The 20,062-nt window shown below is 42.8% G+C and overlaps 1 protein-coding gene and 1 long non-coding RNA gene across 3 annotated transcripts; both read left to right on the top strand.

The window, feature by feature from the left end:
• The first annotated feature begins 1,861 nt into the window (after positions 1–1,861).
• Positions 1,862–4,437, top strand: LOC125717415 (uncharacterized). The gene is made up of 3 exons (XR_007384532.1): positions 1,862–1,884; positions 2,152–2,235; positions 4,395–4,437. It is a non-coding gene; the product is annotated as an uncharacterized LOC125717415 (long non-coding RNA).
• A 4,543-nt stretch (positions 4,438–8,980) lies between these two features.
• On the top strand, positions 8,981–18,617 carry galr2b (galanin receptor 2b). 2 transcript variants are annotated; one of them, XM_048990289.1, is made up of 4 exons: positions 8,981–9,144; positions 11,978–12,113; positions 14,284–14,674; positions 17,233–18,617. In XM_048990289.1, exons 3-4 carry the CDS (start codon positions 14,301–14,303, stop codon positions 17,993–17,995), a joined length of 1,137 nt encoding a protein of 378 aa, XP_048846246.1. In that variant the 5' UTR covers positions 8,981–9,144; positions 11,978–12,113; positions 14,284–14,300; the 3' UTR covers positions 17,996–18,617. The 2 variants fall into 2 exon arrangements, with proteins under 2 accessions (XP_048846246.1, XP_048846247.1); XM_048990290.1 differs by lacking the exon at positions 11,978–12,113.
• Positions 18,618–20,062: the final 1,445 nt, after the last annotated feature.

Genomic DNA, 20,062 nt, shown 5'->3' with positions numbered 1-20,062 from the left:
TGCACACACAGAGATGGGAATAATGCACAGTGTGCACACACAGAGATGGGAATGATACACAGCGTACACTGACAGAGATGGGAATGATGCGCAGTGTGCACACACACAGATGGAAATGATACACAGTGTACATTGACAGAGATGGGAATGATGCACAGTGTGCACACACAGAGATGGGAATGATACACAGTGTACACTGACAGAGGTGGGAATGATGCACGATGTACACTCAAAGAGATGGGAATGGTGCACAACGTATACTCACAGAGATGGGAATGATGCGCAGTGTGCACACACAGAGACGGGAATGATGTACAGTGTGCACTCACAGAGATGGGCATGATACACGGTGTGCACTCACACAGATGGGAATGGTGCACAGCGTACACTGACAGAGATGGGAATGATGCGCAGTGTGCACACACAGAGATGGGAATGATACACAGCGTACACTGACAGAGATGGGAATGATGCGCAGTGTGCACACACACAGATGTAAATGATACACAGTGTACACTGACAGAGATGGGAATGATGCACAGTGTGAACACACAGAGATGGGAATGATACACAGTGTACACTCACAGAGATGGGAATGATGCACAGTGTACACTGGCAGAGATGGGAATGATGCACAGTGTGCACACACAGAGATAGAAATGATGCACAGTGTACACTGACAGAGATGGGAATGATGTACAGAGTGCACACAGAGATGGGAATGATGCACAGTGTGCACACACAGAGATGGGAATGATACACAGTGTACACTGAGAGAGATGGGAATGGTGCACAGTGTGCACACACAGAGATGGGAATGATGCACAGTGTGCACACACAGAGATGGGCATGATGCACAGTGTGCACTCACAGAGATGGGAATGGTGTACAGTGTGAACACACAGAGATGGGAATGATGCACAGTGTGCACACACAGAGATGGGCATGATACACGGTGTGCACTCACAGAGATGGGAATGGTGCACAGTGTACACTGACAGAGATGGGAATGATGTACAGAGTGCACACACAGAGATGGGAATGATGCACAGTGTGCACACACAGAGATGGGCATGATGCACAGTGTGCACTCACAGAGATGGGAATGATGCACAGTGTGAACACACAGAGATGGGAATGATGTACAGGGTGAACACACAGAGATGGGAATGATGTACAGAGTGCACACACAGAGATGGGAATGATGCACAGTGTGCACACACAGAGATGGGCATGATGCACAGTGTGCACTCAGAGATGGGAATGGTGCACAGTGTGCACACACAGAGATGGGAATGATGCACAGTGTGCACACACAGAGATGGGAATGATGCACAGTGTACACTGGCAGAGATGGGAATGAAACCTCCAATGCTAGAGGAGTGGGCTCCTAACAGTGCTACCCGTCATGCCATCGTGCCACCCGTGGTCTTGCCAAAATTTTTAAATTGCTCTCTGATTTTTTTTTTACAACTCTCATTTTTCTACCACTCTCATTTTTTATTACAACTTCCAATATAATGGTTCATTGCATACTGAATTCAGAGACTGCGAAAAACACAGGATATGCCATCATTCTTATTAGCAAGAGTTTTCACGGATGAATTTTGAATTTCAGAATGGCAGTCAAGCTTAAATATACAATTCATTTAGCCTGACTTTTCCCTTTTATAAAAGCATTATTCTCAAACTGTAATCACTAGGCTGCAGTTTAAATATACCCCTTTGTGTTAAATTCATGCAAATAAATCAACAATTATTTTCTGCACTTTGCAAAATCAGTAAATCTGTTTTTCTTTTTGCCAGCAGATGTATATATAATTCACTTCAAAGCTGAGCACCTACGTCACTCACTGAGTCGTAGAGAGGGAGGCAGGACAGCAGGTCAGTGAAATGTTCAGGAGGTTCACTAGCTTCATAGCCTAGTAAGGTGACATGGTACCATGCTGGTGTCATGAGATTAACAGATGGTCAGTGCTCTGTGTAGAGGTTCAGGCATATTTGTGCATTTTATTGTTTTTCCATAAGTGGCTCAGATTAAAGCACCTTCACCACCAGGCCGTGGATCATTTGGTACCAGACTGTAGAGAAAGAATGAAAAACATTTAATTTTCTTTTTATTTCCATTTTATCGATTGTTGGAGTCTGCAGGTGTTTTATTTTAAGACTGACCAGATCATCTCCCCATCGCTACCAGTTGCGCCTTTTTCACAGTTTTGATCATAGATATTAAAGGTAGGTACCATGTTTGCGATTGTAGGTGTGTCTGTTCGGTCACCATGCTGGGGTGGTTAACAATCAAGTCACTGATTGTCTCTGGGAAAAATGGTGCATTTGGGGTACAATAAAGAGAAAACAGGCATCGTGGGATAACTTCTCACAAGTAAATGGCAATTTTACTGTTAAGTACTGTAAGTTAATGAACATAAAATATCATGTCAGACTGTCCTGAAAATGACCTGATGTCATCGTGATGTGGCTGCTTAATGAAAACATAACATTATGAATAATCATTAAAGCACTATGTGACTTGAGCTAAAGGTGATACGTACTTAACAGTGACCTCATTCACTGTATAGTTCACTTTATAGTTGTGTTTGCACTCATGAGATTATATATGATGACTAGCCTAAATCATGGCACTAGCTTAATGTGCTATCTGTACCATTCATCCACATGCCGGAAGTCATTTTAAAATGATCTTGTTTTTGCTAAAGATTCCCCAAAGATCCTAGATTAAAAAGACTGGGGCCATCGCTGTCCGGCTGAAAGATTTTGAGCCTAAAGTCATTTCAAGGCAGATGATTTTTGTTATGTGAGCACAATGGCTGGTCCATGGAAAATGACCAGTCCGTGGTGCAAAAATGGTTGGAGACCACTGAATTAAAGGAGCTAAAATGTATTTGTGCTATATCGTATCATCGTTATTCTCTTCCTGACTGTTTCCGAGCCTGTTCTGTGTTCTGTGCTATCTGAGATAATGATAGGGGAAGATGGATGGATGGATGGTTAAATGGATGGATAAATGGATGGATGTGCCTAAGCTTGTTTTAAGATGCATTATAACGTGAGAGTTGCATATGTCAAACATCATCATTTAAACCTGTCATCATACAAACACTGTAATTCTAAAACAAATCCATCCATCAATTGGGACTGACCAAGAAAGCAACGGTTCTACTGTCTTATAAGATTTTGCTAGCAGTAATTAAAATTATTATTTCATTATTGCAAAATAATATTTACTGATACTTTCTTATCAGTAATCTTATCCCTAAATTAGACATACTGTATGAGTGCGTGTGAGTGCTTGTGAGTGCGTGTGAGTGCCTGTGCTCTACAATGCATTGGCATCCTTTCCAGGGTGTAATTGACCTTCTGCCCTGTGATTTCAGGCTCACCTTGACCGTTCATTTATTGGTGGATGGATGGTTGAATGGATGGACGGATGGATGTGGTGAACCAGTGGCCGCTGGCCCATAGAGGGCGCTCAGGCGCCGCCCTCCCAGATGTGAGGGGGGGGGGGGATATAAAATATATAAAAATAAAATATATATATATATTTTTAGCAATGTCAGTTTTACTTAATAGTGTGTGCCTACATGGAATCTGAATTATTTAAACAACATTTCCACCAACTGACTCTCATTCAACGGTGAATTTCCACTGACAGATTTCCACCAATCATTTGTCTTCTTGGGAGCTCATCAAAGCGCCCCAGAAGTGCAGAGAAATAACCAATCGTGGATGGTTGCTAGGCGAATATAATAAAGATTTTGCCTATCAGCATCACCGAATTAAATGGTTTTGGGGCGCTGGAAATTTCATCCCAGCTATAGAAAATGCGGGAAAGTTTTGGATTTGCTCTCAGGTCAGTCAGTCAGAGAGAGATGATGACGATGACGACAGTTGAGGGGCAGCTTCCAGCAAGTTCGGTGAGATTGTTATTGAATGACCCTTTTGCGAGAAGGACAATGGTGGAAAAAATCCAAGTTAAGGAGCTGGGACCCGACAAGCCCGAAATAAATATCACCCAGCCAACTAAGGAAATTAAATTATGACTGTGAAATTGTTGTCATTTTCAGACTGTTCATTTGAATGCTTATACTGGACTAGGAAGGGAAATCTATTGGTACGTCAGCCTCACCAAGAATTTTTTTCACCAGCCGCCACTATGGTGAACATAAACACTATGAGAGCATTGAAGCCTTAATCTCATTATTGTCATAGATGTATGTGATGTAACATGGATGACTAAATGACCCTCATTCAGAGCATTTGAGACATTCGATGAATATGTAGTTGGTATGTGTGGCTGTAACAAGGCAGCCTGAGCTGTAGCATGGATGCACAACAAGTGAGATCTTGTGTAAACATCCTCCTCTTCATTCTAGATGGCTGCCAAGGCACAGTCATGGAGTGTGAGGTAGACAAAGGCGGGACATGCAAGGCTACACACAAGTACGTGGGCAACCAGGGCCAAGAAACCACAGATGAAGGGACATACACTCCTGGGGAGATAAAATGGGCCAAACCCAAAATGACATGGGCCAGGGGCCAGATTTGAACCTTACAAAGAATATTAATCACAAACTAACCAGGAAACATCTTTCAGCTAATTATCAACTATTTGAAGTCATTAACACCGAGTGGAACAACACTGACGTTTCTCTCTGTAAAAATCTAAGACATATAGACATTTAAGAAAAATTGTTTAACTCTTGTTAATGTCCTGGCCAATTGTTTGCTGTTGAGACTATTGAAATGTTTTGCAGTTTTGCCACATTTAGTCCCCCTGGAAAGAAAAAGGGCAACAAAGGAAATCAAGGCGGAGAACTTGGACCGGAACCAAGGAGAAGCAAACAAGTCTTGAGATTTATCACTAGGCCTGAATTCCAAATTCTGCAGACAGATAAGCGGCAGAGCTCAGAAAGTGCCTGTACTTCCAGGACAGGTCAAAGGTCATGGAGAGTATCCAAAGTAAAGATGAGCACGCAATCCCAGTGCCAGCCTGTGGGATCACTGAAGATGTCACGGGAACCCAGTTGACTAATTCTTCACAAGCTGTTACTTCCATTTTTTTTTTTCCCATTTTGGATGAGCATGATCACAGAAACGCCAAATCGTTTGCGATTTTCTTGTCATTGGCAGGACCACTGGCTTATATAAAGTCCTGCCCAGTGTCGTGTGAAAATCTCTGGGTCTTTGGTTGCTGGGGAAACAGCCCATGAAATAACTCCTGGAGTAATTTCAGGAAGGTCTATTCTGTTGCAGTTCATATGTCATACCCAGTTCCTTTGCATTTTAGCATCATTTGTATATATCAGTTTTCCATCTCAGTCCATCAGCATAATTCTACCTCTGATACAGCAAAAACTCTTTCCTGGCACATATAAGAAAGAAAAGGATATTGTTAGGATACTAGAATCGTTTTGAACTGAAAAACCGAGAGCTGAGAATGCTAGAACATTTCTTCTTATACTTTCTAAATTTATAGAGTAGCTAAGCATTTTAGGCTCAATTCCAGTGTGAACAGACACTATCTGTGAGAAGATTGATGCTTCATAGAGACCTATTTGCCATCTACTGTAAATGTTGTAATTCACACTATTTTGAAATGGCAGATAAGAAATCACTGATGTTCCATACCAAGAAAATAACAGCTTAAGGAAACCTTGTACAAGATTCCTTTGACATTTTAACTGAAAAAAACAGGCTAAAATAATAATAATAAAAAACAAACAATACCTTAGATTATCATGAAATTAAACAATCAAACATATCGGAAAGAAAATTAAAAGGGGCAGTTCACCCCAAAACTGAAAAGTGGTATGTTTTAGAGGGGTTGGTTGTTCTCTATCCATCTAGGTTGTTCTGCTGGGAGTCGCCCAGTTGAAATGTCAGTCTTCTCTCGAAAATAATAGGAGCGATTGGCATTCTTTCTGTGGTGGTTAAAGCACCAGAAAGATACATTTTCAAAATTCAACAGTAATGACCTGGTTACTCAAGATAATCCACAGACTTTGAAGTGAGCAGTTTAATGTAGGAACTATTTCCTTCTAACTCCACAAGCCAACTGTATCACTGCGCATCACTGTATCACTGTGCATCCCACTTCCATACCCGATTTTTGCAAAATGATATTTACTGATATTCTGTTATCATTGATTATGTCTCTAAATTAGACATACTGTATGAGTGTATGTGAGTGTGTGTGCCTTACAGTGGATTGACTTCCTATCCAGGATGTCCCTGACCTTGTGGCCTGTGTTTTCAGGCTCAGCCTGACCGCGCACTTATTGGAGGATGGATGGATGTATGGATGGATGGATGGATCTGGGGTGACATTTAAAAGCCTCCCTCACTGTCCCAGTTCTCCTCATTATGGGGACACCTTTGCTTTGGACTCACATCACAATCACTTCGACACTTCAGTGAGATGAATCTGGGCTTGCTGGGTGACTATTGTATCTCAATGAAGTGTGCTTGTGGCGGCGTGTCACTCAGGGGGTTAGGAATCCCTTCACTTCTCTAGAAAGCTGACAGATGGTCATGGGTTCAAGTCCCATGGTCAGCAGAGTGGTCGTATTACTGTTGGGCCCTAGTGCGAGAACCTTCAGCCCAATATCTCCTGGGATGCCGGCTGTCTCTGCTCTCTTCATTTAATTTATTTTGGACAAAAGCTTCTGCTAAATAAACATAATCTGTCTGAAAGGGTAACTGGATAGTTAAAGGGGTGAAACACTTCACTGTAAGGAGGCCATTGCAGGGCGCAGGCAGGAGAAAGACACCTTTATTCATAGCCCCCATCTCCAGAAATCAGGCCCCGACCTTGATATCTGAGCCTGCTTCCCACCCATCTCTCATTTAAAACCTGTGTCTCCTCCCAATCCCAAATATATCCCTCCTCACTGATTCAGCTGATTCCTTATAGCTCACAGCACGTCGCACACTAGCATTTAGTAATCATTGTCATATTTTGAGATATTTTTAGTGATATTTCGCATATTAACCATTATACGCCAAGTCTGAGATGTAGCTTTATTGATAATTATCTTTGCTTAATCAGGAACTCGGAAATGTTACTGTAGGTGGACCGATTGGTGGAGTGTGGTGGCCGTGCAATTTGGCAGCTCATTAGGACCTAAATATAAAAAGAAAAGGCATTTGGTTTTAATTCATATCAATCATAATTTATTTTGTCTGACGGTCATGATCCAAAATGTGTTACAAATATCTTTAAAGACCACTGAATGCACCTTTGAGGCTGGTGGATTTCTGGATTTTTTCCATTCACTAGTGTCTTCCATGGAAAAAGGTGACACCTGCGGAGAAAAGCTTGCTTGTGCATTTTCATTGTGCTCAAGGGCTCTGGGATTGAGGAGAGTTTCCCTGCGGACCAAACCCTATTAGTACCAGACACTGTATACATTGCCATTCCAGGCACTGACCTCTACACCTCTAATAGGAAGTGTATCTGAGAAACATTCAATCTGTGAAAGCCTCACGCAAAGCTAGGTCACACCAGCAACAAGCACAATTAACCTACAGGGGACGGCATTATGTATACTAGAAGGAGAATAAATTGTTTCAGTAGTTTACATTTGCAAACAGTGTAAAATAAAATAATGCGATTTAAATAACTAAACAAAACGGTAAGCAGTTTTAACCAAATATAAGCAGCACCGCTGAGCTGTGGATCGGCCGCACTGCGCATCGCCCGCACTGCACATCGCCCGCACTGTGTGTGGGTGCGGTTTGCGTGATTCTGCCAGTCTTCATGTGGGATGCGCGATCATCCTGTGGTATATTTTATACTGTTTATCATACCCAGTTGAGTCCTTGGATGGGCTCTGCAGTCCTGCATGTACTCGTGTGTGTAATGTGGTTTTGGAGAAACCTCAGGCCCTGTGCTCACAATCCTCGTGCTTAAGGCATCATTCCGTCATCTCCACTTCCACTGGATCTTATTTATTAAGTCCTGACAGGAAATCGTTAACCAGAGATGACATCACTCAGTGGTTCCTGGGGCAGATTAACTTCTCTGGGGGCCCAAAGCTCACATGACATGGCAAGGAGGCTTGAAGGGGGGAGGGGTTGGCGTAGGCAGATTGATTAGCCGGATGATTCTAACCATTGCATTTTTTCTTGAGACTGGGCCCCTGATGTTGCCTGATTGGGGCCCCTGACGTTGCCGGATTGGGGCCCCTGATTTTACTGGGGCATTGATCTACTCCTGTTCCTGACTAAAACTTTCACAAGCAGCCCTGTACTGCTTGCTGAAAGCACCCAGTGAATTGCACATTCTGTGCCCAGTATTACATTAACCCTGTAGTCCACAGGAAACCTGTAGAATGTGGCAGAGACCCTGTAGGTGTGACTCAGATGCTGGGCAGCTGCTCTTCCTGCCTAGACATACAATATAAGCTGGCGATTTAGAGAATTTTCAGGCGAATCACAGAAGCATTTCTAAGTACACCTGCTGTGTACTTTAATATCTGTGATATTACAATAATTCAGTAATTATCACTTTCATAAAAGTAGGCAGAGGTGGGATCTCCCCCCCGAAAAAAAAGACAAAGTGAAAAAAAATTCACGATCATTAATTTGATCTCTAAGTCACCACCAGCTCAGGGATTTCGACAAATCTAGAATGCGGCACCGCGGACAGATTCATTATTAAAGCTGAACGTGATGAACGGGCGGCAGAATTCCGTTCCTGTGGACCTCATGAAGTCCTTCTATGGCCGTGGTCGATATTGCCGGGGAGGGTTTCGTTTGGATAACTCCAGGGAAAGAGTGAACAGGGCCATAAAACAGATAAAGTACAGCCACTACATGAGAGTGTTTGCTGTCAAATGCTTTTGAATGGGGGAGTTCAATGATTAAGCATATGGTGGGGGAGGGGTCTTTGTATGAGTGGAGGAAGGGGAGAGAGAGATAGAGAGAGACAGAGAGAGAGAGAGAGAGCGAGAGAGAGAGAGCGAGATGGGGGGGCGGCTAGGACTGAGAGAGTGAGATGCAGACCGAGCTGCCGAGGTTGCTGAATTGAATGGGATGCTTGGATCATGTTGAAGGCGTTTCGAGGGAAGTATCAGGGAAAATGAAAGTACTGTGAGAAGGTGGCGTGCAAATACCATTGAGGTAAGTACAAGTACAGTCTGCCTTTTGACAGAATGCAAGGATTTCTCTGCATTGATTCCTGTCAAAATAGGTCTAATTCACTTCCTTTATCTGATAAATTTATTAAAATGCTTATTTACGTTATAGAATCTGATGCAGCTTGTTTAATAAGTAATGTACATAGCAGTCATAGATAGTGGGAGTCTGATTTGCAGAGACCTTGAGAAATGCGAAATATGCATATGCTAAATGGCATGAAATTTACTGTTTTCATTCTGGATGTGCTTTATAAACATTTTTGCTACCAAGTAATGTTGCAAGGGATCGTATTCGCCAAGGAAGAAAAAGCAAAAACGTGCTTCAAAGTTTGACAAGCAGCGTGGCGAAGCTTTCAGTCTCTCGCTTGGCTTGGTAAAGCCCCCTTTTCTGACACAAGCTGCCGCTCAGAAACCTTTTTTCTCGTCACTGAATCATCCTTTAGATAGATCCTAGATCCCGACCGTTAATCTCTCCCTTGCTCCAGTGAGCTTAGTATCGTTTCGTTCGAAACTGACAAGTATTATGACAGTATTATGAACTCTAATACGCTAAGAGTCTGACAAACACACTGTGGGATACTGTAAACGTGTCATGTGCGGCACGTGCAGGTAGGGAGTGCCATGAGTGTGAATATCAATTTTAGTCACATTTTATCACAGCTGCCCCCAAGAGTCGCACCCACACTGGCCACAGTGAGATTTGGGAGGGGGGCAGTTGGTCTTGTGAAGGCAAATGTGCTGGCTGGCATTGCTACCGACATGGTAGATATACCCTCACCCTAAACATCACTGCCAGACCTCTTTACACTGCCAGGCTCTCCAGCGAGGAAGAGGAGGCAGGCTGTTGCACACACAGCCGATGAAGGATTTAGCTGGTCTTCTCGTGACGGCCGGGGCAAATCATAAAGGGGAATAGACACCTACATCCACTGAAGTACTCCTTTGAAGTCCGTATGAGTACCACTTCACCCTGTTCTGAAAAGGTTTCATACCCACGATGAATTGCAGGGCCAAAACATCATGAAATTGAATAAATAAAATTAAATAATATATAGGAATTCTGTCGTTATTGCTGGGGTATAAACATTGATAAGAGTTGAGAGACTCGCATCTATGTGTTCTGTGTCTTTCGCACTTAAAGATGTATTATTTTTGCGAAATCCCAATGAAAAAGGAGAAATATTACAAATACATATTACAGAATCTGAAATCTGTGCTATAATCACTTGATGAAAACGAATTATTATACAGCAATCAACCATAACATTAAAACCACTGACAGGACGAAGTGAATAACATTGATTATCTCGTTACAATGGCCAAAGTGAATGGTGCCATTAGGCAAGTGAACAGTCAGTACTTGAAGTTGATGTGTTAGAAGCAGGGAATATAGGATCTGAGTGACTATGACACTGGTCAAATTGTGATGGCTAGATGATCTCCATCTTGTGAGGTGCTCCCAGTGTGCAGTGGTCAGTACCTACCAAAGGTGGCCCAAGGAAGACTGGGCACATAGATGCATGGGGAGAACAAAGGCTAGTCTGTCTGGTCATACAGGAAAACTATAGTAGCACAAACTACTAAAAAAGTTAATGCTGGCTGTGACAGAAAGGTGTCAGAACACACAGTGCATCACAGCTTGCTGCCTATGGAGCTGTACAGCCACAGACCGGTCAGAGTGCCCATGTTGACCCCTGTCCACCACCAAACACGCCTACAATGGGCACGTGAGCGTCAGAACTGGACCATGGAACAATGGAAGAAGGTAGCCTGGTCTGATGAGTCACAGTTACTGTTACATCACATGGACGGCTGGGTGCTTGTGCGTCATTTACCTGGGGAAGAGATGGTAACAGGATGCACTATGGGAAGGCGGCAAGCCGGCTGAGGCAGTGTGATGCTGTGGGCAGTGTTCTGCTGGGAAACCTTGGGTCCTGCCATTCATGTGGATGTTACTTTGACACGTACCACCTACCTAAACATTGTTTTGGTAGAGACTAAGTACTCCTCAATGGCAGTGGCCTCCTTCACGAGGATTGTGTGCCCTGCCAAAATACAGAAACTGATCAGGATTGGTTTGAGGAACATGAAAAAGAGTTCAAGATGTCAACTTGGCCTCAAAATTCCCCAGATCTCATTCAGATTGAGCATCTGTGGGATAAGCTGCACAGAAAGGTCTGATCCACAGAGGCCCCACCTCATAACTTAAAGAACTTAAAAGATCTGCTGCTAACATCTTAGCGCCAAATACCACAGGACACCTTCAGAGGTCTCGTGGAGTCCAGGCCTCAACAGGTCAGAGCTGTTTTGGTGGCACGACGGGGACCTACACAATATTAGGCATGTGGTTTTAATGCTATGGCTGATCGATCCACATTACTTCTTCTGAGGGGTGATTTTTGAGATATGATACAGTGCATTGAGATATACCAACATGCAGTGTGTGAAACAGTGATTGTAATGCAGTGAGAAACACCAACATGTAGTAAGACAGTAATAGTGATACAGTGAGAGATACCAACATGCAGTGTGTGCGTGTGTGGTAGTGATGTTCTGAAAGATTCCATCATGCTGTGTGAGAGGCAGTGATAGTGAGGCAATGAGAGAAACAATTAACGACATTATGTTCATGTTGGTTTTTATGTGACATATGACATTCTACAAATTTCTATGGCACCATTATAAGGCAGCTGGAAGCTGTGCATTTCAGACACCTTTCTATGGAACGGCCAGTTCTATTCAGTAAGGAATGCATGAAGTTAGTGCATGATGACTCAGTGCTCATGTACTGTTGTTCTTCATGTTGTGTCCTTCAGGGCTTCCTTCTGGATCTTAAGGGGACCAACCTCTGCTTGTCTGACTCTCTGACTTCTTTGACTGGGAAAAATGCACAAAACCAGAGCAGCATCTTCAGAAGCACAGTGAGACTAACCTGAACAGAACAGCCTGAAGGTATAAAATGAGTATTATAATAATAGTAAACAAAACAGTGAAGATATAACGTAATATATCTCTATGGGGTCATTACATTTTCATCCGAAGAATAGCTCAGGCATAGACATGGAATTGTGAGATTTGTGTCATTTTTTTTTGCCCAGATTGTCTCAAGGGCCCCCATAAAGAAACATCCATCCATCCATCCATCCATCCATTGTCCAAACCGCTTATCCTACTGGGTCGCGGGGGGTCCGGAGCCTATCCTGGAAGCAATGGGCATGAGGCAGGGAACAACCCAGGATAGGTGGCCAGCCCATAGCAGGGCACACTCACACACCATTCACTCACACATGCACACCTATGGGTAATTTAGCAAGTCCAATTAGCCTCAGCATGTTTTTGGACTGTGGGGGGGAAACCGGAGTACCTGGAGGAAACCCCACAATGACATGGGGAGAACATGCAAACTCCACACACATGTGACCCAGGCGGAGACTCGAACCCGGGTCCCAGAGGTGTGAGGCGACAGTGCTAACCACTGCACCACCATGCCGCCCCCTAAAGAAACATTATCTCTACTTATAATAAAGTAGCAGTCAGCTATGCAGGCAAGGTCTTCTGCAGTTCATCCATCCATGTTTCCATCTATATTCCATAACCATCCTGAAAAATAATGGTCCTGAGGCAGGGAGTGCCCACACTGGATGCCACTCCATCACCGTCTACTTGTCATATCCATCATATATAACTTGACATCACTGGGATTTCAAAATGCTGTCCTGTTTTTTTAAAATCATTATTAAAATAACAGCTGCATGTGGGTTTGACCCCCCTCAACGAGTATGGTAGGGAGGGGGGGGGGGGAGGAGGTAAGACAGAGGGAGTATTTCTGTTCAGTTCCTGACTTGAAATACAAATAATGCAAAAGTTACTGTTTATTCACACTGACCAAATGTTCTGTGCTGCCTTCACCATTCAAATCGCGTAGCAGCGCAACTGCATCCGTACTAACAGAAAGAAAAACACATTATACTTTTGGAAGGTTTAGTCTCCTCTTGAGACAGCATGTTAATGGCTTGTATCTGAAGCGGATCAAATGCACGATGCTTTTCCGTGGGAGATTTAAAACATTTCCGGCCAAATTTCATCTCTGAAATCTTTGAAGTTCCTTCCCATGGTTGCATATTTTAATCTCCTGCCTCTGATCACAGAACATCCAGCTGGTGCAGTCGTAATTAAGGCTATTATCATTTACCTCCTTTTTTACTCATTGCTGTTTTCTGTGTCACATAATCCAAGGAAAGCAAGTAATTACTACTTTTACTAAACACACCAAAGGCCTCTTTATGCCGTGGTTTAGAGTCTAACAAATGGATTTTATCCATCCCACTCTCCTCCATTCTATGTAGAAAAATCTCTGTTTGCATAAATAAGCTGTGAGCAAAGTATGTGTGGTATTTGAAATTTAAAATAAACATCTACAGTTTGTAGCATTGTCACAGTGTGAGTCATGATCACGCGAGTGAAAGCATCTGCACCATAGTGTTTAGACGGCACTTTTCTGTTTTTCAAAAATACACCGAGACTATCTCAGGTTTTCTTCAGGGTTTTCTAGAATGTTCCGTGGATTACATATAAGCACTAAACAAAGAAATAAGTACAGACGCTCCCCGGGTTACGCTGGGGATACATTCCGATACAACTATCGTAAGCCGAAAATATCGTATGCCGAAAATATCGTAAGGCGAAAATATCGTAAGGCGAAAATGCATTTTAATACAGGACTTCTAACCTAGCGAACATCATAACCTAGCCTACAGCCTACCTTAAAAACATGCTTAAAACACGTACATTAGCCAACAGTTTGGCAAAACCATTAACACATTTTATAAGTGCTGAATATGTCATGTAATTTATTGTATAATCATTCCCACCGTTAAGTTGAAATATCGTAACATGGTCCACCGTGACCCGGTTAGTGTCTGTAATTTGTATTACCAAAGAAGCTAGAGACACACGTTTAAAGAAAGCTGTCTTGTTTTTATTTATCGTTTACTGTTACTGATACTCATTACTTTTATTTACTTTTATGCATCGTTTACTGCTTTTTCAAACCACAGGTCTTCATTCGTCACAGATTGCCAGAGGGAACCAATATTAAAAGACACTTATTTTCCGCACCTAGGATCCCCTGAGTCGGAGATGTCTGACCTCGAGGACTTCGGCAAAATGGGGGGGCAGTGGAATGCATCCGAGAGCTACCAGTTCAACCCAGCCAGTGTCATTGTGTCGGTGGTCTTCTCGCTGATCTTCCTCCTGGGCACGGTGGGCAACAGTCTGGTGCTGGCTGTGCTCTTTCGCAACGGCCAGATGGGCTACAACAGCACCAACCTGTTCATCCTCAACCTCAGTGTGGCCGACTTCTTCTTCATCATCTTCTGCGTGCCCTTCCAGGCCACCATCTACTCGCTAGAGGGCTGGGTCTTCGGCTCCTTCATGTGCAAAGCCGTGCACTTCTTCATCAACCTCACCATGTACGCCAGCAGCTTCACGCTCGCCGCCGTCTCTGTCGACAGGTAGCTACCCTGCCTTCCACCACCTTTGCCTTTTTTCATTTGTTTTGAACTCGACCCTTTTAAGAAAGACCTTTATAAATAATACACTCCGCTGTTATTTAGTTGGCCATTATTTTTTCATAAAAGTCCCCAATCCATCAATTGACTGAGGGGCTTTTTATGCTGCCTATTTTAAGAATAATTGCAAAATATGACAAAGAGTTATTTTGAAAAGTAAATGATTATAATTCCGAAATTCAGCGTGTCAGTTACAGGAAAACAGGAAGTCAAGCTTTTTTTGTGCGTCTCATGGCGAGAAGGTGAATTGCAGCATTTAACGGGCAGGCGACTGCTTTTTTCAGGACTACGTTGCATCCAGCAAAGGATGGATGTCTGGGAGAGTTCTGGCCATTTGCATAGCAGTCGACTGAACAGCGAGTCCATTGCATCAATTACATCGCATGGGTCAGGTCTTATTTTCACCGCAGGACACAGTAGAGAGCCCTTCCAAACCGTGGGGACAGTAATTATTCCATCCCATCTGGGGAAAACAGAGATCTATAAAGTGAGAAGCAGCCAGTGGTGGAGAAACATCGATCGCTGCATTTCCAGCAAATACAGTTATTGTACCTGCCAAACTCTTTCTGAGAAAAAGAGACTTTTAGTGCATCCTGCTCAGGCAACAGACGTGTGTCTGTGTCTATGTTTGTACTGGGGTCTTAACACAAGTTTTACTTCAATATAATCATGAGCTTGCAAGAGCAATTAGCTTCATGTTAGAAGATTAAGGGCCGTGTGAAGCTGAGGAGGACGGTTGGCGTTTCCTCAACATGTAGTGCAGCTGTCGTCAATTCAAGGTGCACCTTGAAGATTTAATGTGAGACGTTTTGTGGTGGCGAACGCAGCCGTGTGACTTGGAGGGAGAGCGCAAGGAATGGGGGCATTTTTTGTAGGACTGGGGTAGAGATGGATTATCAGGAGAATTAGGGAGAAATGAAGACGTGCAAAGATGGACTGGAGAAGATCAGCAATAACAGAGGTCAGGTTGAGGTTAAAGTCATCATTTAAGTTTCACTATGAAGTATTAGGATATACAGTCTTGTGTCGATTTCCGTTTGCATTTGGGACTGGGACCACTGGAAACAAGTGAGTTTGGACCATTGGACCAAAGTCAGTTTGACGTATCTTGGTATTGTAGCTGTCCTTCACATACATGTTACTGTACGCATGCTGTATTAGAAGTTAGACATGGACAGTGGGTCATTATACGGCTGGCAGTGCTGCCCATTCTCCTGCATCTGTTAGACTAAGCAATTCTACTGTCCTACTACATCCACTTTTCTGTGTCTCTCCAGCAGTGTTTTCAATCTTTTACTATGGACCCCAGACGTAAATGCAATTAAATGTGACTCAATCAAGACTATACATGCCGGCAAGGGGAATTTGAAAATGTTTCTTCCTGTCTTGTCTTCACTTTACACATAAAATGCAATTTCACAGAGGACTGAAATAATCTGTTTTCAAAGAGTGCCACATTTTCCCTGTAAAATATGAGTGAAATTAAGTGGAACGCAGTTATATAATTTCCCACATATGCATCCATCATATCTGTTCATCCTGACCTAGACCAACAGGGGACCCGGAGCCTCTCAGGCTCTCAGCGCAGGAGGAGGGTGCATCCAGGACGGGATGCTAGTTTTTCTGTTTTTTATCAAATTCATTTGAATAAGCGGATAAGTACTTCATACAAATATTACATACAAATTATTAGGGCAATCAGTAAATAAATACGTAGGGAAAATTCACAATAGAGTGAGAACTTTGTCGCATATTTACATTAAGGAATCTTTCATCGAACTGATGCTTACAATTACAAGAAAGCATCTTATTCTTTACCTTTATGTGCTATAGAATAGAATAGAATAGAATAGAATAGAATAGAATAGAATAGAATGCCTTTATTATTTGTGTTTTTGTCACTGCACAAAACGGGGGTAACTAAATACAGTTAGCAACTTATTGAGTGATACTTCTAGTAAATGAAACAAAACAGTAGACAGGAATATATAAAATACGTATGTACATGAATGCCAATAAATGCGAGACATATTAAGTAGGACATTAATTATATCACTGCAGTAATGTCTTCAGGTTAATTAGGAAGGAGCAAGCAGGGCTGTGCTGGACCTCCTAGGATCCGATCTGCATCACATGACATGTGCTGCTGATGGACGACAACTACTGATTCAGCTCAGTGAGCGTTTCTGTGCTGGAGTCAGAGGCGGAAGAAGCTCATACCAGAAGTTTCCATTTTGTTTATGTCCCATGAAGGTCAATAAAAACATGTAACGCTGTATCAACGGAATTATGTTTGCGAAAAGGTAGCAACAATTATTTCTTAGCGGAGAGAGAGGAACCGTGGGCTTCCATGTTAATTGAATATTTAAAAAGCCTTAGAGGGCCAGTGCGTTCCTGGCTGAATTAAGTAGCTATTAAAAATTTATAGGTATATAAAAATGCTAAAAAAGAGTTTATTGAGAAGTGAATACTTTGGACTAATTCAATTCTTTTCTCTGTAGGTATCTAGCTATTCGCTATCCATTGCGGTCCCGGGAACTTCGGACGCCTTGCAACGCTGTGGTTGCCATGGTGGTGATCTGGGGGCTCTCCCTAGTGTTCGCCGGACCCTACTTGAGCTACTACGACCTCATCGATTTTGCCAACGGCAACGTGTGCGTCCCCGGCTGGGAGGAATACGACCGCAAAGTGTTGGACACGTGCACATTTGTGTTCGGCTATGTGATCCCAGTTCTGATAGTTAGCCTTTCCTACACCAGGACCATCAAATTTCTGTGGACAGCCGTAGACCCTCTGGATGGCATGACGGAATCTAAGAGGGCCAAGAGGAAGGTAACCAAGATGATCATCATCGTCACCGTGCTCTTCTGCATCTGTTGGCTGCCCTATCACATGGTCATCCTGTGCTACCTGTATGGTGACTTCCCCTTCAACCAGACCACCTACGCCTTCCGACTGCTCTCCCACTGCATGGCCTACGCCAACTCCTGCCTCAACCCCATCGTCTACGCCCTGGTGTCCAAGCACTTCCGCAAGGGCTTCAAGAAGGTATTCAGCTGCCTCCTCAGCAAGAACGGAAGGAACAAGGTGCACGTCGTGCATGTAGCCAACACCGCGCCCGGGTTCGAGGCCGGATCCACTGAGGTATCTCACATGAACGAGGAGAACGCCTGTCAGGATGCTTGTGAGATGGGAGCCCGCCCCCGCCCAGCTCCGGAAAACTCCGGGCTCACCATCAGCCTGCCGATACCAAGACCATCCTGAATAAACCAAACAAGTGAGCCCTCTCAGAACATCCCATTCAGACTCTGAAAAGCCGTCCTTATTACTAAACCCACGGCAGAGACTTTAAGATCTCTGGAAGGGCTTTGAAAACATTCTAATAAAAAAATCAATTAAGTTACACAAAAACGTATCTCTCTCTCTCTCTCTCTCTCTCTCTGCAGGGATATGATTTAATTTATCAGGCAGACTGGGGACAGTTTCACTTGCTGAAACAAGTTCATAGCAGAGTAACGAAAAAAATATTCCTGGAATTAAAGGGCTGCCTTCAATGAATAGTTCTGCCTTTTTGGTTTTTGGCAAAGCTAAGGATGGATTATTACAATTCAAGCGTCGACAAACAAAAGCAGAAAGCTGTTTCATTTCACCCTTAAGTTTCCATTTGAGTCTGTGCTCTCCTCTGTCATTCAGTTTGCCTTTTATCTGTGTGAATTTCGCTTTCTGTAATTAAAATAGGCGAACTTGTTGGATTCCAACTAAAGACACATCAGCCAACACTAAAGCAGGTGAATGTACTGGTTCTCTGTCCTTGTATTAGACATCTGCGAAGGTCTCTCTGTAATCGGTGTGGCTTAGTGTTCCTTAGCAGTTTTGACCAACCAAATTTCTGTCTAGTTATGTAAAAAATGACTAAGTCTAATTATTTATTAAATAAAAAGTAAGTTTATTGCTTATTTTCTTAATGTTGTATGTTTATACACCGTATATAATGTCTCATTTACTGGACATGATTAAAGGTTTTTACAACATGACCTTCAAAACATCCATAAATTGTCCTGTGACCCTAACTAGAAGTTGGAGGGTGTATGTATGTATGCATGTATGGATGTATGGATGTATGGATGGGTGGATTTTGTGTGTTTCATAGAATTTAGAAAGAGCAATATAAGTTCAATAAAGTTTTTTTTTCTGTTGAAAGGGCCAACAAAACATATTAATACAAAGATTATTAGGAATTGTATTATTTACAGATTTTAAAAATGCTTCCCAAGATATTCCAAATTAATATCATTTACCTCGGGAGAATAAACATCTTAACACAAGGTTCATGTATAGTAAACAAAACAAATGGTTTAAGACATATTTAGCCCAATTCATTATGACGTCCATGCTGAGTCACCTAGCAACTATCCTATACAAGGAACAATTTAGTTAAAAGCGTATGAGCAGAGGCGGAAGAGATTATGAGGAAACTGAATTTGAATTTAGTCCCATTTTTTGTGGGTTATTGTATTAATATCTGTGATTGGCATGCTTTTCAAATAATATTGTCTAGTAAGTTGACTTTCGTGGTCTCAGCATGGACTATAATCATCCGACTGTTTCCTTCGCTTTGGGGACCCTGGAGCCTGTTCCGTAGAGCATAGGGTTAGGGGCACACTGATGCATAGGCACAACGATGCACTATGGGCAATTTAGAGACGACTAACTGCATGTCTTAGGACTACAGGAGTGACCTGGAGTACAGTATGCAGAGGCTGCAGACACACGAAGTGAGGCTGGGATTTGAAGCTCCACTCTGAATATGTGTCTCATGAGGCAGAAACCGTTTCACTAGTTACCAGCCACAGGTGTGTCATCTTCCACGGCCACGCCCACCCATGGCTTCATAGTTATCCATAGTGTTTCAGTTTCGTGTCGAGAATTTACCGCCCACGGTCTTTGGGAGGGTACAGAAAGTACTCAAATTTTGTGAAATTCTATTAGGCCATATAAAGAGCTCAGGCAGTGGGTTTACAGGACTGTCAGCACAAAAACAGCCCAGAACTCAAGCCCAGAAGAGGTGAGAGGTCACAACTCCACCCCCTGAGTCACCATGATACAATTCATGTCCCAGCAAACCTTCTGACAAATGTCCAACCGCAGGTTCCGAATATCATTGTGATGAATTTGTTTACTGTTCAATCACTGCAATATATATGTTTGTTCTTCAATCATTTTGTTTCTGAAACATGTGGAAAATATTTTCACATATTACAACGTTTCTGACGCAAAGTCACTGTCTCCAGGCCAGGACTATAGTTTTCCTATTTTGATTTTATTCACATG

Source organism: Brienomyrus brachyistius, chromosome 22 (assembly GCF_023856365.1).
Source record: "Brienomyrus brachyistius isolate T26 chromosome 22, BBRACH_0.4, whole genome shotgun sequence".
Classification (NCBI taxonomy): domain Eukaryota; kingdom Metazoa; phylum Chordata; class Actinopteri; order Osteoglossiformes; family Mormyridae; genus Brienomyrus; species Brienomyrus brachyistius.
The sequence above is the reverse complement of the archived record's forward strand: the minus strand, read 5'-3'. Positions and strand labels throughout refer to the sequence as shown.